This window comes from Triturus cristatus, chromosome 3_1 (assembly GCF_964204655.1).
Source record: "Triturus cristatus chromosome 3_1, aTriCri1.1, whole genome shotgun sequence".
In the NCBI taxonomy this organism is placed as follows: Eukaryota; Metazoa; Chordata; class Amphibia; order Caudata; family Salamandridae; genus Triturus; species Triturus cristatus.
Genome location: NC_140583.1, coordinates 470355411 through 470377212, shown reverse-complemented (window position 1 = coordinate 470377212; position 21802 = coordinate 470355411). Strand labels below are relative to the sequence as shown.

Genomic DNA, 21802 nt, shown 5'->3' with positions numbered 1-21802 from the left:
GTACTCACACAGGAACAAGCAGGAGCACACAAACCATGTGCCTATTTCTCTAGTACATTAGATCCCGTAGCTCAGGCTCTTCCTGCGTGCCTGAAATCAGTGGCAGCAACAGCTTTAGCAATCAGACAAAGCGATGCCATAGTGTTAGGACATCAATTGACAGTACAAGTACCACACGCAGTAGAGGTTCTTGTAAATAGAACGCAAACACAACACTTGACTATAGCGCGACTTACAGGATATGAACTTACATTGTTTCAGCCACATATAGAAATAAGACGCTGTAACACATTGAATCCGGCCACACTTTTGCCAGTAACCGGAACAGACCCACTAGCCCATGACTGTATTGAAGTTATTACTGTAACGACAAAACCCAGACAAGACTTGACCGATGTTCCATTGTCAGATCCAGACTTGACATTTTATGTCGATGGTTCATGCATGAGAACAAGTACAGGAGAGTTAGTAGCCGCTTATGCAGTCACAACAGATACTGAAGTCATTGAAACTAATCGTATAAATACTTTGTCAGCTCAAGCCGCAGAGCTCATCGCTCTGACGCAAGCCTGTATTCAAGCCACGAATAAAAAAGTCAACATATACACTGATTCACGTTATGCATTCGGAGTTGTACATGACTTCGGCGTGCTGTGGCGAGAGAGAGGTTATTTAACTTCCCACGGTGCCCACATTCAGCACGGACCCCTCATTCACGCATTATTAGATGCAATACATCTACCCACTGAAATATCAATTATGAAATGTAAGGCCCATACGAAGGTTACTGATATCATTTCCCAGGGCAATGATCTAGCCGACAGAACAGCTAAACTGACTGCTCAAACTCAGACCCCCGACATGACAAAGACAATAGTCCCGACACCGACACATTGTATGACCGTTAAAGATCCTACTCTTGACGTAATTGACATACAGACACATGCTACACCAGACGAAATAAAGAAATGGACCGAGTTAGGAGGGATCCAAACGGACCAAGGATGGATGATGAAGGAAAGGTCTGTATGGTTCCTTCCTGATTCAATGGTCCAAGTCGTAATTAACACTATACATAGTCCGGCACATCTAGGAGAAAAAGCTATGCTAGACAGCATTCAACACATTTGGTTCAATAAACATTTACGAGCAGCAGCGAAACAAAAGGTCCGTACCTGTATGATCTGTTGCCAGTTCAACCCAGGAAAAAGTGTTCCCGTAGAACAGGGTGGATTTCATCCTCCTGATCACCCTTTTGAAGTCCTACAGATGGATTATATCCAGATGGAACGATGTCGAGGATTCAAATATGTTCTCGTAGTTGTCTGCGCTCTGTCCCGTTGGACAGAGGCGTACCCGGTTTCAGATTACACTGCCCCGACTACTGCCAAACAGTTGGTTCGAGAATTCTTCCCACGATACGGTTTACCACGTGTTGTCTACTCAGATAACGGCCAGCCGTTCTCATCCGAATTAATGAAACACGTTTCACTTCTGTTAGGATATCAGTGGAAATTCCACTGTGTCCGACATCCCGAGGCAGCAGGTCTTGTAGAAAGACATAATCAGACACTGAAAATCAGACTGTCCAAAATATGCAGAGAGAAAGGGGTCGACTGGATAGTAGCATTACCAGTTGCACTTTTTTACATGAGAATGGTAGCACACTCTAGAACAGGGCTATCCCCGTATGAGGTGATCTTCGGTAGACCACCAAATATGTGGGGGACGCCTATACCACGCAAAATAACTGATATTGACTGTAATATGCTGACAGATTACTTGGCTTCCTTGATGTCTGCACTACAATCTTCTCGTTCACAGGTAGCTGCAGCCTTTCCCGACAACACTGAGGTGAAACCCCATGACGTGGTTCCGGGGGATCTTGTCTTTGTGAGAAATTTCGACCGAAAGACTCAACTGGAGCCCAGGTGGAAAGCACCCAAGTTGGTCCTGTTGACCACAAGAACAGCCGTGAAGATCGAGGGCCGCAAGGGCTGGATTCATTCAAGCCACATCAAGAAATTTCATGGACTATCTTCGGATATAGACATTGTGCCCTGCACTCCCTCACAGACTGATACAAAGCTTCCTTTTGTTGAACCGAGCAAATCTGAAAATTACAAACTAAAGCTTAGGCCCACCAAGTCGAGCAATTTGATTGTTTAAGTCCTCTCCAAGGTGAAGCGGTTGAATTGTCTCTGACATGTATCCCTTGGACCTGAGTAGAGAAAATACCCGAAAAATGTTGAAACGACAGGCGTATTGTAAATCACTGCGTAGCCACTGCATAGTGACATTATTAATTTTGTTTTTATTGAGTCTTTTAATAATTATTACAAGTATGTTGTTGCACATATATTACCCTATTTCTAGACATGTTTATAATGTTGCTGCTGAACATTCTTTTAGTGACTTACCTCCGCATGAATTGTCTTATAGACTTGCGCTGCGCAATAACACTTTCATTAGTATGTTACATCATTCCCATCAGACTAGTAACGCCACCAATTGTTGGGTGTGTGGCCGACTCCCTCCCTACCAGAATTATGAAGGAGTCCTGCCTTTTTTTCCACATCCATTTACACATAATGGCTCCTGTGGAGCATGGTTTAGTTTAATTAATTCCATAGACTCAGACACAGCAGTTTACCAAGACCATTGGATATGGGGAAACCTGAACCTAGTTTTATTCAAAGTCTGTTACCCTGACAAGGAGGGTCGCCCCAAAAGAACAGGAACTGATCTAGAAAATGAAGTATATGGATTAGGTAATTTTACACCTAATCTCATGATTCTAAATGTCGTATCCGAAGTTGAGCTAGTCTTACCCACCATGTCAGTATTCCCAGCAAAAGGTGAATTATGTGTAAGAAAGGTTGGTTCCATACATATGGGCCACAGTCAATGCACTACTACCGTAGAATTCAGTGACCAAGGCAAATCTTCATTCAGAGCTTCTCGCCACTCCTACTTCCTATGTGGTCAGACTGCATATATGCGTCTACCCCTAGATTGGGATGGTACCTGCTACATTGCATTCCTTTTGCCACCTGTTTTCCTAGCTCCTCCTGATTATTACAGAAATATTCATTTAGTACACAACAGAAAACGGAGAGATCTCCCCATTGTCGATTACACTGAGACAGCATGGGACAAGTATGTAGATTTTAATAAAGGCGTCTTTCCCTATATAGGTACTGTTACTAATAGTAAGCTGATACGTAGATTAACTAGAACCCTTGAAGCAGTAGTGAATGAGACTATTTCCGCCTTAGGCAATTTAACGGAAGAGCAGTCTGCTATGCGGATTGTTGTGCTTCAAAATCGTCTTGTCCTTGACGTCATCCTGGCTGATAGGGGCGGAGCTTGTAGGGTCATCGGATCAAGCTGTTGCGTACTCATACCAGAAAATTCGCCATCTGTATATAAAGCCATCACTCGCCTTCATAAGATTGTAAGCCAGATACACCAGAACCCAGGCACTTGGACTTGGTCCAGTTGGTTTTGGAATGCGGTATCAGCCTGGGGATGGAGAGTTCTATCCTTCCTAGGTATTGGCCTTCTCATACTATTCAGTTGCTGTCTATGTCTACAATGTGGACCAGCGATTTGTGGTCTGTGTGCCACATCGTGTATCCCACATCAAGATTTTCATTCGAGATCCCGGAAGAAGAAAGAAGAACAAATGATGCTATATGAACAGATCAATGGATTGATGAAGATTGATATCTCTTGAAGGGCAAGTAGGGGACAAGGAGGGAATGTGGAAATATGGATTTTCCTGGTCAGTTATGTCCCCTATCTTGGACCCCAACGGTTCTATGTGCATGTCGCAAGTACATGTATGGTCCCTCCAGTTCCAGTATTGATGACGCAAACACATGCGTGTCCACCGTCAACATGTCCTCTGCCAGATCCGCCATGAATAGGCCGGATATTCCATTCTTAAATATGAAAGGCCACCGGCTTTATATGGTTCACTTATGCCATTTTTCAGTCCAGGCAAGTAGGCCCTGATTCTGTCATCAAACTCTTCTTGCCTTCTGCCTCTAAAAACTCCAGCCCGAGCCTGCATCTGTGACCATGAACTTTGTCTCATTCTCTGCGCGGCTCGCGAAGCCTGACATCAGCTTACTCTCTGCCAAGAACTGTATTTCACCTTCGAATTATCTGCTTCCCCCTCAGCCGATGCATTCCTGCCTAGTAGTTTAAGTAAACATTCTTCCAGTTACCAAGCAAAAAGACCCATCTTCTCTGTCCTCATGCAAGTAATTCATAGCCTTGTTACCATGGAATATTCCTACCCCCTCGCATTCAGTGTAGACACTTAGACGCTTGTACACGCACAGTCAGTATAGAATAGATTCTGTCCGAGAGTCCTCCTTTTTGGATAACATAGTTCTTTAAACATAGGATGTTAGATATGATTTGGGATTAGGTTGACTTGACCTCCCAGACTTCTCGTCTCCACATATAGAGCTAAATGTCAAGTCCCCGTCACCCCCTAGTTACACGTCAAATTACACGTCATACTGCTGCGCGCGCATCCATGCCAAGTATTATCTTATAGATCCACCTATACATGACATCACAACCAATCATGTTCCTTTTTACTCATTATTACACCCATTTTCGGTTACGCAAACCAAACGTCACTGTCCTTATCAATTGTTACGCCTACTGTATTCACTTCATTATAATGTATGTATTATAAAAGTTACTGCTTGTCAATAAAGTATGTACTTCACTTCCTGAACCCCCGTGGTGATGGAACTTGAGGCATCCGATTATAATCGCTTATTGGAATAAAGCCCATTCCGAAACTCTGATATCACGGATTCTGCCTCTCATTTTACTGAGCTATTTTATAATGTTTCTGTACCAAATTCAGTCCCGGTAAAGGAGAAATATTTACCACAAAACAGACGGGCACGAGAGGAGGGTGATATGCAGGTGCTATTTTTTACAAATGGACACATATAGCTTTCTGGGAATGGGAGAGTTATGGGGGCTCTTTTTTCTTTTTCTTAAGGGCCATCACAACCATTAGTGCAGCAGATGCAATGGCATTGACGCCAGAGGTGTGAGGGCCACTGCATCCTGTTTATGGCCGTTTTACTGCCAAAAAGAGAAGAGGAACCCCATTTTCCTGACTAGCATTAACAGCCAATAGGGTCACCCTTGCTGCGCAGGGCCAAAGCAACAGGGGTGCAAGATGCGTTTTTTTCTTTTTTTTTTTAAACCAAAGGGACAGGCAGCCTTCTTTGGGCCTCAGGCCTTGGAGTGATGAACCAGTGGTGAGGGCAGAGGAGACTGGCTATATCGCAGCACTTTATGTACCATTAGTGCTACAGGCGCAGTGGTAATGGGGCCCATTGCTGTAAAAGGGCCAACTTAAACACCGATTATGGCTGTTTTTCTATCCTTCCTTGCTTGCATTAGGGCCCAGTGCACTCATGCTGTGCCAATGCTGCTTTGGGCCTCAAAGCAGCGACCCCAGCGAGAAAATTGAAGCAAAGAGACAACTTAATTTGGGCCTCAAAGAGATGGCTGTGTAAGGGTATTGGACAAGATGTATGCATATATTTAAGAAAGGGCAGAGGGGCTATCTTAAGTGAAGCAAGTGCAATGGGGCTCAGGGCTGTGTTGGGCCCACTGCATCCTAATTACGACTGTCCTATTTTACTAAAGGGGCATGGGAACCCATTTTCTTTGCATTAGGGCTAAGGGTACCATTGCTGCAAAGAGGAGCGCAATATGTGGGATCTAATTTTTTCTGAAAGAAAGAGCTTCTGCTGGTTAGTATCACAGCTATCATTAGTGCAGCAGGTGTAGGTGCATTGGGGTCTAGGAGAGTGAGGGGCTCACAACGCTTCAGTTATGTAGAGCAGTGTTTTCTGATCCGTATTTCTAGGTTTGATGTATTTGCTGTTCTATAAGTCTCATATTTAGTGTGGATTATTAGCTATAGAAAAAGTACCCCACTAAAGATCGCATATGCCAAGACCTCTGTCCCTCCTACTTCTAATCATAATGTTTTAGAGGGGACCCAAATTGAAAACATTTTTTTTGAGGTGTCTCAAAGGAAAAATATTTGAAGACCCCTGCATTAGCTAATGGGAGTGGCCAACTGAACCACATTTAACAGAGCCAAACCCATAAGTTAATGAAGCCCTCTGAGTTGAGAGAAGGACCCGACAATGACATGATCACAGATGAACCACCAGAAATCCTATTCCAACAACTTCAATAGAAGATTTTTCCCTATCATGCTGACTGATGAGCCAGCAGGTAGGTCTGAATTCATAGAGAGTATGTGCGATGGTGAATGAGTGGTTCCTCACCAAAGAGCTGTGAATATTCTCAGACAGCAGTATTCTTAGAGAACGATTAATTTCTATGTGTAAGAACGTGCACACATGAGTCCCTCATATGTCCAATGGGGGTAATGGTATAACAAAGTCAGCTTTCAGAGTACAGTGGAGTTAATAGGACCCATACAGGCACATGCATCAACCATTTTTTGCGAGCGCAAACGGTGCGATTCGCAAAAATCGTCCGTTTGCGCCCGTAAAAAGGGCATTTGTGATGCATCAAGGTTCAAGGCACTCGCAATTTGAGAATTCACAATTATTTGCGATTTCTCAAATTGTGATTGCATATAAGCAATCACAACTTGCGATTTCTTAAATGCAATGCAAGAACCACTTTAGAATAGCGATTTAACTAATAGGGGGCGCAATTTACCATAAAGTTGAACTTGATGGTAATTTGCAAAAACTAAGAAAAATGCACTATTTCAGGTGTTCAACAGGGTGTCATTTTGACACCCTTGAAATTGCATGCGCAATTTGCGAGTACCTATTGGTACTCGCAAATTGCGCATGCAATCTCCCATTCATTCATGGCCCTTTAGGCCCATAGGAATGAATGGGGAGCCATTCCTTAATTGTGACCCGCAATTTCCGAGTCGCAATTAAGGAATTTGTAGGAATCACTATTTTCTCAGCGATTCCTACATGCATAGGCATTTGCGCTTCCTTATTAGCGAATCCTTTTTTTTCGCTAATAAGGAATCACAAATGGCATGTTTGATGCATGTGCCTGATAGTCCTTGATATTCTGGTAGTTTTTTTTTTTTAGAAGAACATCGGAAACGGAGTCATCATGCTGCAAGAATTAAACGCTGTCAGGTTATGGTACTTGTGTTGTGTGAACAACTTTAGGAGCTATTGGAATGAAGTATATCATTTGGTTTGGTCTAATTTAGACTCATGAGTTTTACTAGGTTTCTTGCACACTAGACTGATTATTGGCATAGCTGTCATGTAGCTACCAGGGTGATGTGTTGACAATGTGACACTAAACTGTAGAACCGAATGCAGTTCCTGCTTTAGTTAATCCTGCATAAGTGGACTGTTACTTAAATTTCATTTTAAATGAGCTATTTGCTCAAAGCTGAATAGTGAATCGAGTGAGCCCAGAAGTGTCTGATATGTTAACCGGTATTTAAGGGAAATACTGATAAATAAGATACGCATTGATGTTAACAGAGGTGGTAGATAGATGCTGGTAAAGGATTTTGTTGTACACTGTTTCAGTTAGTTAATAAACAGAATACTGCACATCCAGCTATATGATGTGAATGGTATTTTCTAACTGAACATCCATGCCTTCGTCGGGTTGGGGGGTGATAGCTCTGTCTTCCTCTGTTTACCACTATACGTATTTACAGTGCTATGAAAACGGAACTGCAGACTGCTCACATTGTACTGTGCACGTTTTCCATTAATTTCACCAGGTTTATTGATGGTGCCCATGGAGAAAGGAAAGGTATGAAGAAAGTTGCACAGGTAAGAGACTTCTTGAAAGAACCATCCTCTCGCACAGCTGCATTTTATCATGAATTCAACTCTAGCCAATTTGTTTCAAGGCTGCACTGAAATTTGTATGCCCAAGTTTGAATCTCATTGCATTCTGCCTATGAAGATGTGTGCTATTTATCAGGGACATACAAGTCAGCTGTGATGTTATATATAAAGTTAACTCTCCGTTCCACTTCCGAGTAGAATAATTAGTGCTAGACGATGCTACTTCTCTTTGATGTTCCTTCTCCTAAAGCACACTTTCTTTCTATCAAGCAACATTGTCGAAAGTGTGTTACACGAGTGGTGAATAAGGTGGAGTAAAATTGTGTAATGGTACCCAGGTTGGCCAATCCACTTTAATTTCTTATACGAAGTACTTTTCAGAATCTTAAACAGATAGAGTTACAAATATCGACTCTGAATTAAAGGTTGATATTAACTGCCGCTTATCTTTCCAGAAAGAAAGCAATATCAATATACTACAATGTAGTATAAAAGCTTTTTATGCTCCTGGAAATATGTTTCTACACTCGAAGGAAAAGGGGAAATGGTGAATTAGGCTGGTTCACGAATAATTCCTCATCATTTGCGTCAGTAAAGTTTTTTCTAAATATATGTGGTTGTAGAAAGTCTTAAATTACTGGAAGGTTTTATAGTCTCTGTAACAACCTGGGCAAAATATGGTGTGTTACCATTTGAGCGCATTTTGGAAATGCAGTTTATGTATATTGGTGAAATATTTGCATTCTAAAAATGTTATTCCTCATCAGTCAGGAAAAAGTATTTACCCTAGCAATAAAAAATAAATATGGCAAGAATAAATACCCATAACGTTATTGTGATATTTAGGGTACGTATTCACATGAGGTCATGGTAGAATGTAGTGACGTCTTCCTGCTGTCAAGTGGTGGAATGTGGGACTTTTGAGTGAGCAGTTTGGAGAGTGAAGAGTGCAGCTGAACTGACAGGTTGGCTGAGGGTATTACCCTGTACTTGATTTATATGGAATAAATCTCTACTTGGAAACCTTTCGTTTGGTGTCACCTACTTCACAAGTAACAACTACTGGAATTCTTAAAGGCAGCAAGATAAAATCTAGGGTCTCGCACACAGAATGTCATGAAATAAGGAGCCACCACTCAAACGATCTGTGAGATATCAAATAGTTACACATCTACTCGACGGTATAAGGTCAACTTTTCATTTCACAAAACCAAAAGAGCAATATACTTTACCTGTGCACCTTTCATGATCCTTTTAGCTTTTGTATTTAGATAGTAATCTCCCCACAGTGTCTTCAAGAGCACTGAAGCCTTGATGCCAATCTTCTGGCTATAAAGCTCTGCAAACTGGTCAATGCTACAAAAAATAGAAAAGTCAGTCTTAGACTAGACACACACAATTATGTATGTATGTGTGTGTATATGTGTGTATGTATGTGTGTGTATATGTATGTGTGTGTGTGTGTGTGTGTGTGTGTGTGTGTATATATATATATATATATATATATATATATATATATATATATATATACATATATATATACATATATATAGTCTCAAACGTTTTATATATATATTGTCACTAGGAAAAAGAAAACTATAAAGCCAAGTCTCATAACACAATATTTATACACAACTAAGCACACACTATTTAGTTGAAGCAAACCATACTAACTGTTGCAATCTAGTTATCATATGATTGGTGACTTGGGAAAGTAGCGCACACACCAATTTGGTCTCAAATTGTCCCAATAGAAATACAAGTTTACAAATGGTGCTTCAGGAGGAGGTAGAGCCACCAAGTCTTTTCCTCACAAATTGCATAAACTCCAAGCACCCCAAAATCAAATCCAATTTCCTGCCGTGTGTAGATTGCCAATGTCTTTTATTCAGACATTATCTTTTCATATGTAAAGAACAATGGGAGAGCTTGGGAAAAAGGGGGGGGGGGGTTCGTCCGTATCCCCTAGATGTAAATAAATCTTGTCAAAGGTGGACAGACCCAATGTAGTGTGGTACGGTCAAAATGAAGCAGTGTTTGGGAACCCACAAGGTGGGTTAAAAGGCCCCTCACACACCAACCTGGTTGGTGTCATGCTTCATCATTGGGGCCCCAACCGGGTGGCCGAATGCCCCCCGGTTGTGCTGCAACGCCTGACTACAGCGGAGCTGGTGTGGTGCAAGAATGTGATGTAGTGATGATTAAAAACCTATATCTCTGAGAATCCTTGCCATTAGGAGATTTATTATTGGCGGCTCAGGATATAGACTAAAAAGATATGTGATGCAACTAATGAAGAAATAATTATCTGCTAGTTGGCTGTGTTGTGGGTCTACATGTTTCAGCTCACGTATAAAAATAATAAGGAGCTTTCGTCAGGACCAGTGTATAGTGAGTGGCAAAAAGTGAAGTGCCACGTGGTAAGTGAAAAAATATTAAAAAGGTTATTTACCTACACACTCGCTAAGGTGTGTGGACACAGTGTCGACACAATTGCGGACACTGCGGCGCAAACCTGTGGGAGAAAACAAGACAGCACAAAAGACACATATGAGAATTACATTTGGTGCCCTGGAATGCAGGCAACAATCAAATAGATTTTTAAGTGCTGTGATTAATCAAACCTGTCTTCAGAGAACGTACCGTTGGTGACACACGCACTATTGAGGTGTATCATGCTGCTAAGCGAAAAGGCAGAGGCAAGACCATTAGAGATGCTAGGTAAGACGCGAAGCGCTCTGTGAACTAGGGGTGCCAGGTGGTAAATAACACGGCAATACTACAATGAGCAAATGGTGAAATGTACACGAATAGCGCCAGGTGATTATACCGGCAATGGTCGTGAGACCTCTACATGAGGTGTGTACATAGTGAGAGGCCCACTGTGCGCTAGTGAGAAGAGGCTAAATGGAGCCCGTAAGCGCTAGAGGTATGGGGTGGGCACAGTCTAAAGAAGAGGAACACAATGCGCAAAACAGGGAGGGGAAAAGGATAATTACACTATGGCTGAGTGAGAGCGCTTCGCAGGAAGCGGGAGGGGGGCGCTCCTTACAACAATTCTGTGGACAAAAGAAATAAGTTAAGAAGCGAGGTAGGAAGGGAAGTAGTGGTATCCAGGGTGAGCGAGTAAGAGACACCTTACTTGGTTGTGAAGCTACCATCGCCTGGCACCTACTGTGGTCTCCCGAAGTCCCGGATGCTGAGGGACCCAAGGGAAAAGGAGATCAAATAGGGAGGTACTCCATTGTGTACGTGCGTGTATGCTGGTAAACTCGTGCGGGGCTGAGTAGACCACGCATGCGTGTAAGGGTAGCGCGTGGCTGGCGCGCATGCGCGAATGAAACCCGGGGGTTAGGAGCAAAAGCGCCTGCTCAAGGGAGCGATGTGGGTTCTGCGCGCATGCGTAGGAGAAGAAAGCCTTGGTGGGTGTTTCACTGAACCCGTGCATGCGCGGAGGCTGGGGATATATCGAACACATTGGTAGGACGGAAATTACACAAAAAACTGATGCCACTAGGTAGTTGAAGCCTGTACATGAGAAATTCATAATAATGAACGAGGTGGGGATGCTAGATGAAATAAAAGCTGGTATTGTGGAAAAGCCACGGGAGTGTACATAAACATCTGAGGCCAGCTGAGTAGTTGAAGCCAAAGCCTGTTCGGTGGTGGAAATATCAGATGGCAAGATAAGCCGGTACTGAATTGGGAGATGTGAGAAGAGGGAGAGAAGGGGTGTACCTGACATGTTGTGGGTAAAGACCATGTATTAAGCATAAACCTGTGGTTCCAGATCAGAATGTTTAAGCCTATTAAGAAGATACTGTCAGGACTTTCTCAAGCAGTTCCAGGGGATATTATCGTTCAAACCAATGATGTGGCTCGAAAGGCGATATATCCATCTTTGTTCCTGTTCCAGGAGGCGGGTCTGAATGTTGGGAAGGTTGTGGTCTAGGGCTTCGAGTATGACCCATCTCATATCGTTGGTCGTGTGGCCTTTTTCCAAGAAATGATTGGTCATTTTTGTAGTGTTTTTCTTGCAGCGTATTGTGCTGCGGTGCTCACAAATGCGGGTTTTGAATTTGCGGGTGGTCATACCAATGTAGGTCAGATTGCACGGACATATGATCCGGTAAACAACATTCTCTGTGTTACAATTGGTATGTTTGCGTAACTCCCATGTCCTTCCAGGTTCAGGTATTTGGTTGTCTCTGTGATATGGCATACGCTGCAATTACCGCAAGGGTAGTGCCCTTTGATGTTGGGGAGGCCCCAGGCGTTGAGCACCGTGTTGGAAGGTCTGCTGGGGACACCCGGTCTAGTAGATACTATGGTGTCCTTGATGGATCTAGCTCTTTTGGTTGAGAGAAGGGGAGGTTCCCATTTCAGGTGGCCTGTGTTGAGGATCTTCCAGTTCTTTTTAATGATCTGGGAAACTTTGTTGGTCACCGTGTTGTAAGTGGTAACACACGTGAGTGGAGGAGGGGTGGGTTCTTTGGGGTAGGTTTCCAGTAGACCTTCACGGTTTTGATTTCTGGCCCTCTTACTGGCGGTCTTAGTTATGTGTTTCGGGTAGCCGCGTTGGTGCAGCTTATGGCAAAGGTCTTGGGCTTGTATTTTATAGTCTCTAGGGTCACTGCAGATTCTGCGAAGTCGCAGAAATTGACCATACGGGAGGTTTTCACGGAGGGCTCGGGGGTGAAAACTGGAAAAGTGCAGGAGGGAGTTGCGGGCAGTGGGTTTGAAATGTGTTTTACTCATGAGTCCTCCTGAAACTGCTTGGATGTCAAGATCTAGAAAGGTGGTTTGGTGTCTGTCAGAACTATGTGTGAAACGTAAGTTTGGGTCACACGTGTTTAGCCAGTCACAGAAGGTGGTGAGTGATTCGCTCGATCCTTCCCAGATGAGGAGGATATCATCAATATAGCGCTTGTAGAACTTGATTTGTGGGATACGTGGCTGGTTGTTACTGAGCAGATGTTTGGTCTCGAAGTTGAAGACATACAGGCCCGCTATGCTGGGAGCGAAAACACTCCCCATTGATGTACCATACTTCTGTAGATAAAGCTTGCCCTCATATTCGAAGAAATTCTCTTTGAGTGCGAGGGTGGCGCACTTCAGTACGAATGAGGGAGGCGTGTGGTATTGCCAATCAGCCTCATTGAGGGCTTCTTCTAATACTCGTAGGGTGTCATCTTGGGGGAGGCTGGTGTACAGACTTTCCACATCCAGTGATACCAGAAAGGAGCTGTTAGGGTCGTAGTGTATGTTAGCTAAGAGTCCTAGAAGATCTTTAGTATCTTTGAGATACGTGCAGGTAGACTGGACCAGGGGTTGTAAGAAGTGGTCGCAGAAACGTGAAAGGGGTTCCAACAGGGACCCGATGCCTGAAACGATCGGGCGACCAGGGGGAGGGATCTTGTTCTTATGAATTTTGGGAACAGTATAAAAGTATGGTATTTTCCCTTTTGTAGTGGTGAGAAATTTGGCCTCGCTTTTTGAAATCTGCCCATTCTGTTCCGCTTCTCCCACTAGGGTTTGAATGTTCGTTTTAAGTGAGATGCTGGGGTCATGTGTGAGCAGTTCATAGTTCTTAGTGTCATTGAGTAGGCGCTGACATTCTTGGTGATAGTCCTCTTTGTTGAGGATTACCGTGCCTCCCCCTTTATCGGCTGGTTTGATGATTAGCTCAGGATTGTTCTTCAATGATTGTAGGGCAAGCCGTTCTTGTCTGCTGGTGTTTTGGAATGTGTGGGGTTCTTTGAGGGCTTCGATTTCCTTAAACACTGCTTGCTCGTAGACCAAGATTTCTGGTGGAATCGAGCTGGGAGGGGGCATGAAGGTAGATTTTACCCGTAGGGTGGTGTCCCCCTGATCACTAGGGTCAGGGAGAGTCGGAGTGTTCTCAAAGAATGCCTTAAGTTTTAGTTTGCGAAAGAATTCAGCTAATTCGCAATGTAGTTTGAATTTATCAAGTTTATTCGTGGGGGCATAGCCAAGGCCTTTCTCAAGGAAGGCTTCCTCTATGGGTGTTAGAATGTATTGAGAGAGGTAGGTAATGAGACTTAGCGTGTGCTCGGGCCTGGTTGTTGGTCTCTGGTTTGGCTCCTCGTCTGTGCTCCCTGTGGAGGGTCGTCTTGCCAGTGTACTGTGTTCCCTCTGCGTCTCCTTCCGTGACCTCTTCGGCCTCTTCCTAAAAAAGACTGTGGTTGGTTTTGGTTCATGTATGGTGGTGGTGGACCAAATGGTGGGTTCCAGCCATACCCAAATTGTGGGTGTATAGGGGGATACATGGATGGGTATAGTACATTGGGGCCCCGGGGTCCATGGTTGTTGCCATCCTATGGGGCCCCCTCTACCTTGCTGACGTCGGCGGTAGCTGCTATTACTGGAGCCGCTGCTTCCGGATGAGTCTTCATCTGATGATGTCCCTGACATGTCCGCCCGATTAGGTGGTTGGTAGTCCACTGCGGCGTAGGGGTAGGTCTTTGTATAGGAGAATCTCTTAAGATCCTTTTGAAATTTGGTGATTTTACTTTGGGTGAGGCCTTCTTTGTATTCGTTTATTTCCTTGTTGGTTTCCTCTAGTTTCTTCTTGAAGGAGGAGAGAGTGGCTTTGAAGTGAGTTTCCGTAGTTTGTATTTCGATAAGGAATGCATCAGAGAGGCGTTTGGATGTTTGGATGATAAGAATCATCCAGTCACGAGTGCATCTCCATGCTATTTGTGCCCAATCTTTCCGAAAGGTGGGATCTTCTAGAAAGATGCGAGGGGCATTCGTGACTATCAGGCCTCTTGGTGCGGTGTTATTCCTCAGATATTCGGTTAGAATTACCCCGTGGAGTATAGTTCTTATCCGGTTGCGCTTTTTCTCATTCAGAGTGTCCCAATCAGCTGTTTGTGCAATCGAGGTTGCCAAATTGAAGTCTGCCAGTAATGGAGGGTTGTCAAGAATACTGTTGACATCATCCAGTGTGAACCCTAAGCCAGGGTTCTCAGCAATAGTGAAAAAAAGGGGGGGGTAAGGTGGTGTTTGCGCAAGGTGAGGGAAAAACTGCTCTCACAGCTGTGCGCTGCGAATAAATGTAAAGAACAATGGGAGAGCTAGGGAAAAAAGGGGGGGGGGGGTTCGTCCGTATCCCCTAGATGTAAATAAATTTTGTCAAAGGTGGACAGACCCAATGTAGTGTGGTACGGTCAAAATGAAGCAGTGTTTGGGAACCCACAAGGTGGGTTAAAAGGCCCCTCACACACCAACCTGGTTGGTGTCATGCTTCATCATTGGGGCCCCAACCGGGTGGCCGAATGCCCCCCGGTTGTGCTGCAACGCCTGACTACAGCGGAGCTGGTGTGGTGCAAGAATGTGATGTAGTGATGATTAAAAACCTATATCTCTGAGAATCCTTGCCATTAGGAGATTTATTATTGGCGGCTCAGGATATAGACTAAAAAGATATGTGATGCAACTAATGAAGAAATAATTATCTGCTAGTTGGCTGTGTTGTGTTGTGCTTTCTTCTCCTACGCATGCGCGCAGAACCCACATCGCTCCCTTGAGCAGGCGCTTTTGCTCCTAACCCCCGGGTTTCATTCGCGCATGCGCGCCAGCCAAGCGCTACCCTTACACGCATGCGTGGTCTACTCGGCCCCGCCCGAGTTTACCAGCATACACGCACGTACACAATGGAGTACCTCCCTATTTGATCTCCTTTTCCCTTGGGTCCCTCAGCATCCGGGACTTCGGGAGACCACAGTAGGTGCCAGGCGATGGTAGCTTCACAACCAAGTAAGGTGTCTCTTACTCGCTCACCCTGGATACCACTACTTCCCTTCCTACCTCGCTTCTTAACTTGTTATTTCTTTTGTCCACAGAATTGTTGGAAGGAGCGCCCCCCTCCCGCTTCCTGCAAAGCGCTCTCACTCAGCCATAGTGTAATTATCCTTTTCCCCTCCCTGTTTTGCGCATTGTGTTCCTCTTCTTTAGACTGTGCCCACCCCATACCTCTAGCGCTTACGGGCTCCATTTAGCCTGTTCTCACTAGCGCACAGTGGGCCTCTCACTATGTACACACCTCATGTAGAGGTCTCACGACCATTGCCGGTATAATCACCTGGCGCTATTCGTGTACATTTCACCATTTGCTCATTGTAGTATTGCCGTGTTATTTACCACCTGGCACCCCTAGTTCACAGAGCGCTTCGCGTCTTACCTAGCATCTCTAATGGTCTTGCCTCCGCATTTTCGCTTAGCAGCATGATACACCTCAATAGTGCGTGTGTCACCAACGGTACGTTCTCTGAAGACAGGTTTGATTAATCACAGCACTTAAAAATCTATTTGATTGTTGCCTGCATTCCAGGGCACCAAATGTAATTCTCATATGTGTCTTTTGTGCTGTCTTGTTTTCTCCCACAGGTTTGCGCCGCAGTGTCCGCAATTGTGTCGACACTGTGTCCACACACCTTAGCGAGTGTGTAGGTAAATAACCTTTTTAATATTTTTTCACTTACCACGTGGCACTTCACTTTTTGCCACTCACTATACACTGGTCCTGACGAAAGCTCCTTATTATTTTTATACGTGAGCTGAAACATGTAGACCCACAACACAGCCAACTAGCAGATAATTATTTCTTCATTAATTGCATCACATATCTTTTAGTCTATATCCTGAGCCGCCAATAATAAATCTCCTAATGGCAAGGATTCTCAGAGATATAGGTTTTTAATCATCACTACATCACATTCTTGCACCACACCAGCTCCGCTGTAGTCAGGCGTTGCAGCACAACCGGGGGGCATTCGGCCACCCGGTTGGGGCCCCAATGATGAAGCATGACACCAACCAGGTTGGTGTGTGAGGGGCCTTTAACCCACCTTGTGGGTTCCCAAACACTGCTTCATTTTGACCGTACCACACTACATTGGGTCTGTCCACCTTTGACAAAATGTATTATCTTTTCATATTCCGTATGACAGTTCCTTTGTGCAAAGTTCATAGTCAAACATAAAACCTTCATGCCACAGCTTCATGCCAACATGTGTTTCGTCTGGTATGTAAAGCAGGACTTCACCAGGGCGTTATCAATACTATTCTTACACAATTAAACTGGAAATATTAATCCAAAGAGAGGCTGTGTTGTACAAAATCACTGTATTTTGACTCGCAGCGAGGGCACATGAAAACCCGGCATGGATCACGGTGAGCAGCGCAGCCAGAGGCCGTGGAGATTGGTCAGTTACACACTCCAATCAGAAAAGAACTTCCACATATTTAAACAGGCCTCCAGGTGTATTATTACTGTTTGTTGGAACTGGCACTGAGGAAGGTCGAAAGACTGAAACGTGTATGCCGAGCGTTTCACAACAATGAACTTGGCTCACGCTTTGCGCTTTTAATTTTGGTTAATAAATCTACTAGCTGTCACTGAGCATGTGTCGGCCTGTTTCTGAGCTGGAATGGGATTGGACCCGATATATATATATATATATATATACATATATATAGTCTCAAACGTATATAGTTGCAATCTAGTTATCATATGATTGGTGACTTGGGAAAGTAGCGCACACACCAATTTGGTCTCAAATTGTCCCAATAGAAATACAAGTTTACAAATGTGCTTCAGGAGGAGGTAGAGCCACCAAGTCTTTTCCTCACAAATTGCATAAACTCCAAGCACCCCAAAATCAAATCCAATTTCCTGCCGTGTGTAGATTGCCAATGTCTTTTATTCAGACATTATCTTTTCATATTCTGTATGACAGTTCCTTTGTGCAAAGTTCATAGTCAAACATAAAACCTTCATGCCACAGCTTCATGCCAACATGTGTTTCGTCTGGTATGTAAAGCAGGACTTCACCAGGGCGTTATCAATACTATTCTTACACAATTAAACTGGAAATATTAATCCAAAGAGAGGCTGTGTTTTACATCCGTGCGGTTGGAGCACTCTGCCGACCGAATAAAGAATTTTTCTACGTCATCCACTTCTATATATCATGTGATTTGAAGCTTAATACTATGGTTCGATTCTAAAACACAGCCTCTCTTTGGATTAATACTTCCGGTTTGAGTAAGAACAGTGATGATAAAGCCCTGATGAAGTCCTGCTTCACATAACGGACGAAACATGTGTTGGCATGAAGCTGTGGCATGAAGGTTTTATGTTTGACTATGAACTTTGCAAAAAGGAACTGTCATATGACAGGAACTGTCATATGGAATATGAAAAGATAATGTCTGAATAAAAGACATTGGCAATCTACACACGGCACAAACTTGGATTTGATTTTGGAGTGCTTGGAGTTTATGCAACTGTTGCAATCTAATCAGCAATGGTATGCATTAGCAAAATCAAATGCATCAAAGGGTTCAATTAATTAGATGGCTTCAACATGTGTAATATAGCCCTATGATCTATGGATATTTATGTGAATTTCCATTTGAGGCAACGGACAACAAAAGCCTAGCACCATCCTGTAACGGTACTGGTTAACGCCATATGCGTCCTTCATCAAACTGATTTGCAATGTTTATATCTAACTAAATGTAACTTCTTGGAATCATTTTTGGCCATTTCCAGTCATGTTTTCACTCATACAGTGAGAAATTGATCATTAATTGGCATGGATAGTAGTCCACCACAAGTAATAACGCCACTATTCTTGTGAGGCCCAGTAAAGTTTCAGTAATTTAAACCTTAGCTCAATCCCTGGTAGCTATGCACATAGCAAACTGGCTTAAAAAAATGAGTAAAGCACTTTGAATTACCAAAACAGTAAAAACGTCTAAAAATACAATAATGTACACATCTGATTCCAATTTATAAAGATAGGGAATATTTTAAAGAACAAAATGACACAAAAACAACAAAAATCAAATGAGGGGAACAAAGATATGCATTTTTTAATTTTCCAGCCAAATGGTACTATGTCCCACCTAAGTTCTGTGTTCTCTACAGCTTCAAACTCTGTATTCCCTCATCTTATGTCTAATCATTCCTAGTGCTCAAGACCTAGGAGAAATCGTCTACCTCGTACAAAGCGACTCCAACCCCATCTCTGTCAGGCTGATGCTGACAAATTACTTGCAAGGCATGACGCCTCTTCCCACTCTATCAAATCAGCCTCCCTAACTCCCACTTATATAGTTAACTATAATGAAAACAGACTACATAATATTTCATATATTAAGACAAAACGTCAGACCCACTCAACAAAGTCCTTGCCCATCTGGAACATAATGCCTATTCTGATCAAACCCATGATACACCTTAAATCAAAACATTCATTTCAGTGTTACACTTTAGGCTCCGTAACTGAAAATCAGCAGTGAAGCACAAACTGGAAACTAGGGACCCAATGTCACACTACAACTTTGAACTACTAGACCTGGTTTAACGATGGAGCCCACAACATAATGGATCTTTTGTGCCTTCCTTAAGATTCTACAAAAAGATGTGTCAGTTAAGGGAAGACTGGGAGAGGCATGGCAGTCATCTTCAGTAAGTCTTCACAGTGCAGAGAGACATCTTATTGCTTTTTTTCCTCTTTCCAATGCCCAACTCTGGAACTACATGTAAGCATAATTCCCCTTTCAGATTAAATTCAATCCATCACACCCAGAGAGAAAATGCAGCTTTTTTTGAGGAATACATGGATCTCGTCATCAACCAATCTATTCAGCGTGAAAAACATATTTATCCAGGAGACTTTAATCTTAATTGGAACATTACATATAATTCAGCTGTCAATCACTTTATCTCGTTCCTTTGGGGTAATTATCGGATTCAGCACACCTTGAGACCAACCCAAATTAAAGGATCTATACTAGACTTAATAATATCCAAAGGAGACCTGTTTTCAGTAGAACAGCCCATACCAGTAAATTGGTCTGGCCATTCTCTTATCCCTTATTCTCTGCTGTTCACATGTTCTGTGACTTTGGGCAACCGAAAAGCGAGATAACTTCACAACACCAAGAATAAGTTTATTGTAAGAAATTGGATTATTATTTGAAGTGGTGTCAGGGTGAATCCTAAAAGTCATTAACTTATCCTGAGCTTAACCCGTAGTAGCTATGGTACAGATCAGATAGTGTAATGTGTAAAGTATTTATGCAGTACTAAAACAGTAGTAAAGTCAAAATGCAAAACAATAACAACCCCAAACCGAATGAAAGAACAAGTTACTTACCTTTGGTAACGATGTATCTGTAAGAGACATACATTAGTTATAGATTCCTTACCTTAGAATTACCCCCAGGTGTCAGACTGGAATGCAGAGAATTTTTCTGGAGCAGTACCCTTGTGCCTCGGTAGGTGGCGTTGGTCGACTCCGCGTCCGTCATCATGGTCGCCGGGATGACATTGCAGTGTCTACTTAGTCGCCGCCCCTGCGCGCTGACGTCAGTTCTGACACAACTTTCCACGCCAGAAGCGCAGAGTCATGCAAGACACTGGCCACTGGTGCACAAAACTAGGACCCTGGAAGGGAGTCCCTATCCCTAAAAGTCAGTTCGCAGAACGGGGTGGATGGGAGGGGCGGTAAAGAATCTATAACTAATGTATGTCTCTTACAGATACATAATTACCCAAGGTAAGCAGTAATAAGCAGCAGTAATAAGACTTTATTGTTTGATCTTAAAAAAACATTACATTTTAAAACACAATTAATTCGTTCATAAAAGAGACCACTGAAAAAAATACAGAGCTAGTAAATTGCTTAAAACCCTCAGACGCATTGTAGGCAGAAAATGTTCAGCTAGGAAACACAATCAATTCATTCATAAAAAAGACCACTGGATAAAAGAATCATAACTTGTAAACTGCTTAAAACCCTCAAAAACGTTGTGGGCAGATAATGTTCAGCTGGGAAGCCAAGACCTGATCGGCTATTTTTGGCAGTCTAGGGTTCTGTTGTTAAGCTTGCAGACTGAGTGCCGCCCTGCTGGGGTAAGGGAAATTTGGCTGAACTAGTGTCTCCCAACAGTTTTGACGCCTTGTTGACAAGTTTGGTAAGCCCAATATTCAGCTTGATGTTGTCTGGATTTAAGGCAGCTATTATTGCCTGGCGGCATGATAGAACTCCTAGCCTGATCCATTCTTCCCGCAATAATGACAGTCTGACTGTAAGCATTGCGGGGCATACACAAACTATGTGTTCCATTGCTTCGGAGTGATAGCCGCACATCCTGCATTTAATGCTATTGCCTGAGGGGCGCCAGTCAGGAAGGTTCTTTAAAAAAGGCCAGTCACCCATCCTCAAAGCTAAAAACTTTTGTTTCCAATAAAGTGCAAATGTGCTTGATAAATAGGGCGACTCAACAGCTGGTTTGAAATTGGAAATTACTGCCCAAGCGTGTTTCCTTTTTGAGAGTGTTACCCTGTCTGAATGAAAAGACCACAGTCTGACACTCTTCTTGATGGCGGCCTTTAGCACCGGCTGAGAGGGGTTGGTTCCCCAGAGTTCTTTGACTCGTAGTAACTGTAAACTGTGATCCAGGTGTTGCCGAAGGTAAGTAACTTGTTCATCTGAAAGAGACCATTAGTTATAGATTCTATACCTTAGAATAGATACCCCAGCAATACCAACCCCAGAGGTGGGTCTGCGAACTACGTTCACACTAGAAAGTCCTGGAGAACAGACGTCCAAAAAAGCTGTCTCTCCGGACTTGGCTTTCCATGCAGTAATGTCTTGTGAACATGTGCAGGGATGCCCACGTGGCTGCCTGGCAGATGTCAATCGGCGAAACTCCATGTCCCAAAGCAGTAGAGGCAACCGTCGCCCTGGTAGAGTGGGCACGCGGTCCTACTGGAGGTTCCTTTTTCACCAAAGAATAGTAGATTTTGATGCACAGGACAACCCATTGAGAGATGGTACATTTGTGCACGACCCAACCTTTCTTGGCTCCCACATAATCCACAAAGA

The 21802-nt window shown here is 43.4% G+C and overlaps 1 protein-coding gene across 5 annotated transcripts in view; it reads right to left on the bottom strand.

Annotated features, from left to right (window-relative positions):
* Positions 1–21802, bottom strand: part of EFL1 (elongation factor like GTPase 1) — a 987271-nt gene that overhangs the window by 811983 nt on the left and 153486 nt on the right. For all 5 annotated transcript variants that reach the window (XM_085644294.1, XM_085644291.1, XM_085644292.1 and 2 more), the window contains exon 8: positions 9107–9230. In XM_085644294.1, the coding sequence (XP_085500420.1) occupies positions 9107–9230 (124 nt within the window). The remainder of the gene's footprint in view (positions 1–9106; positions 9231–21802) is intronic.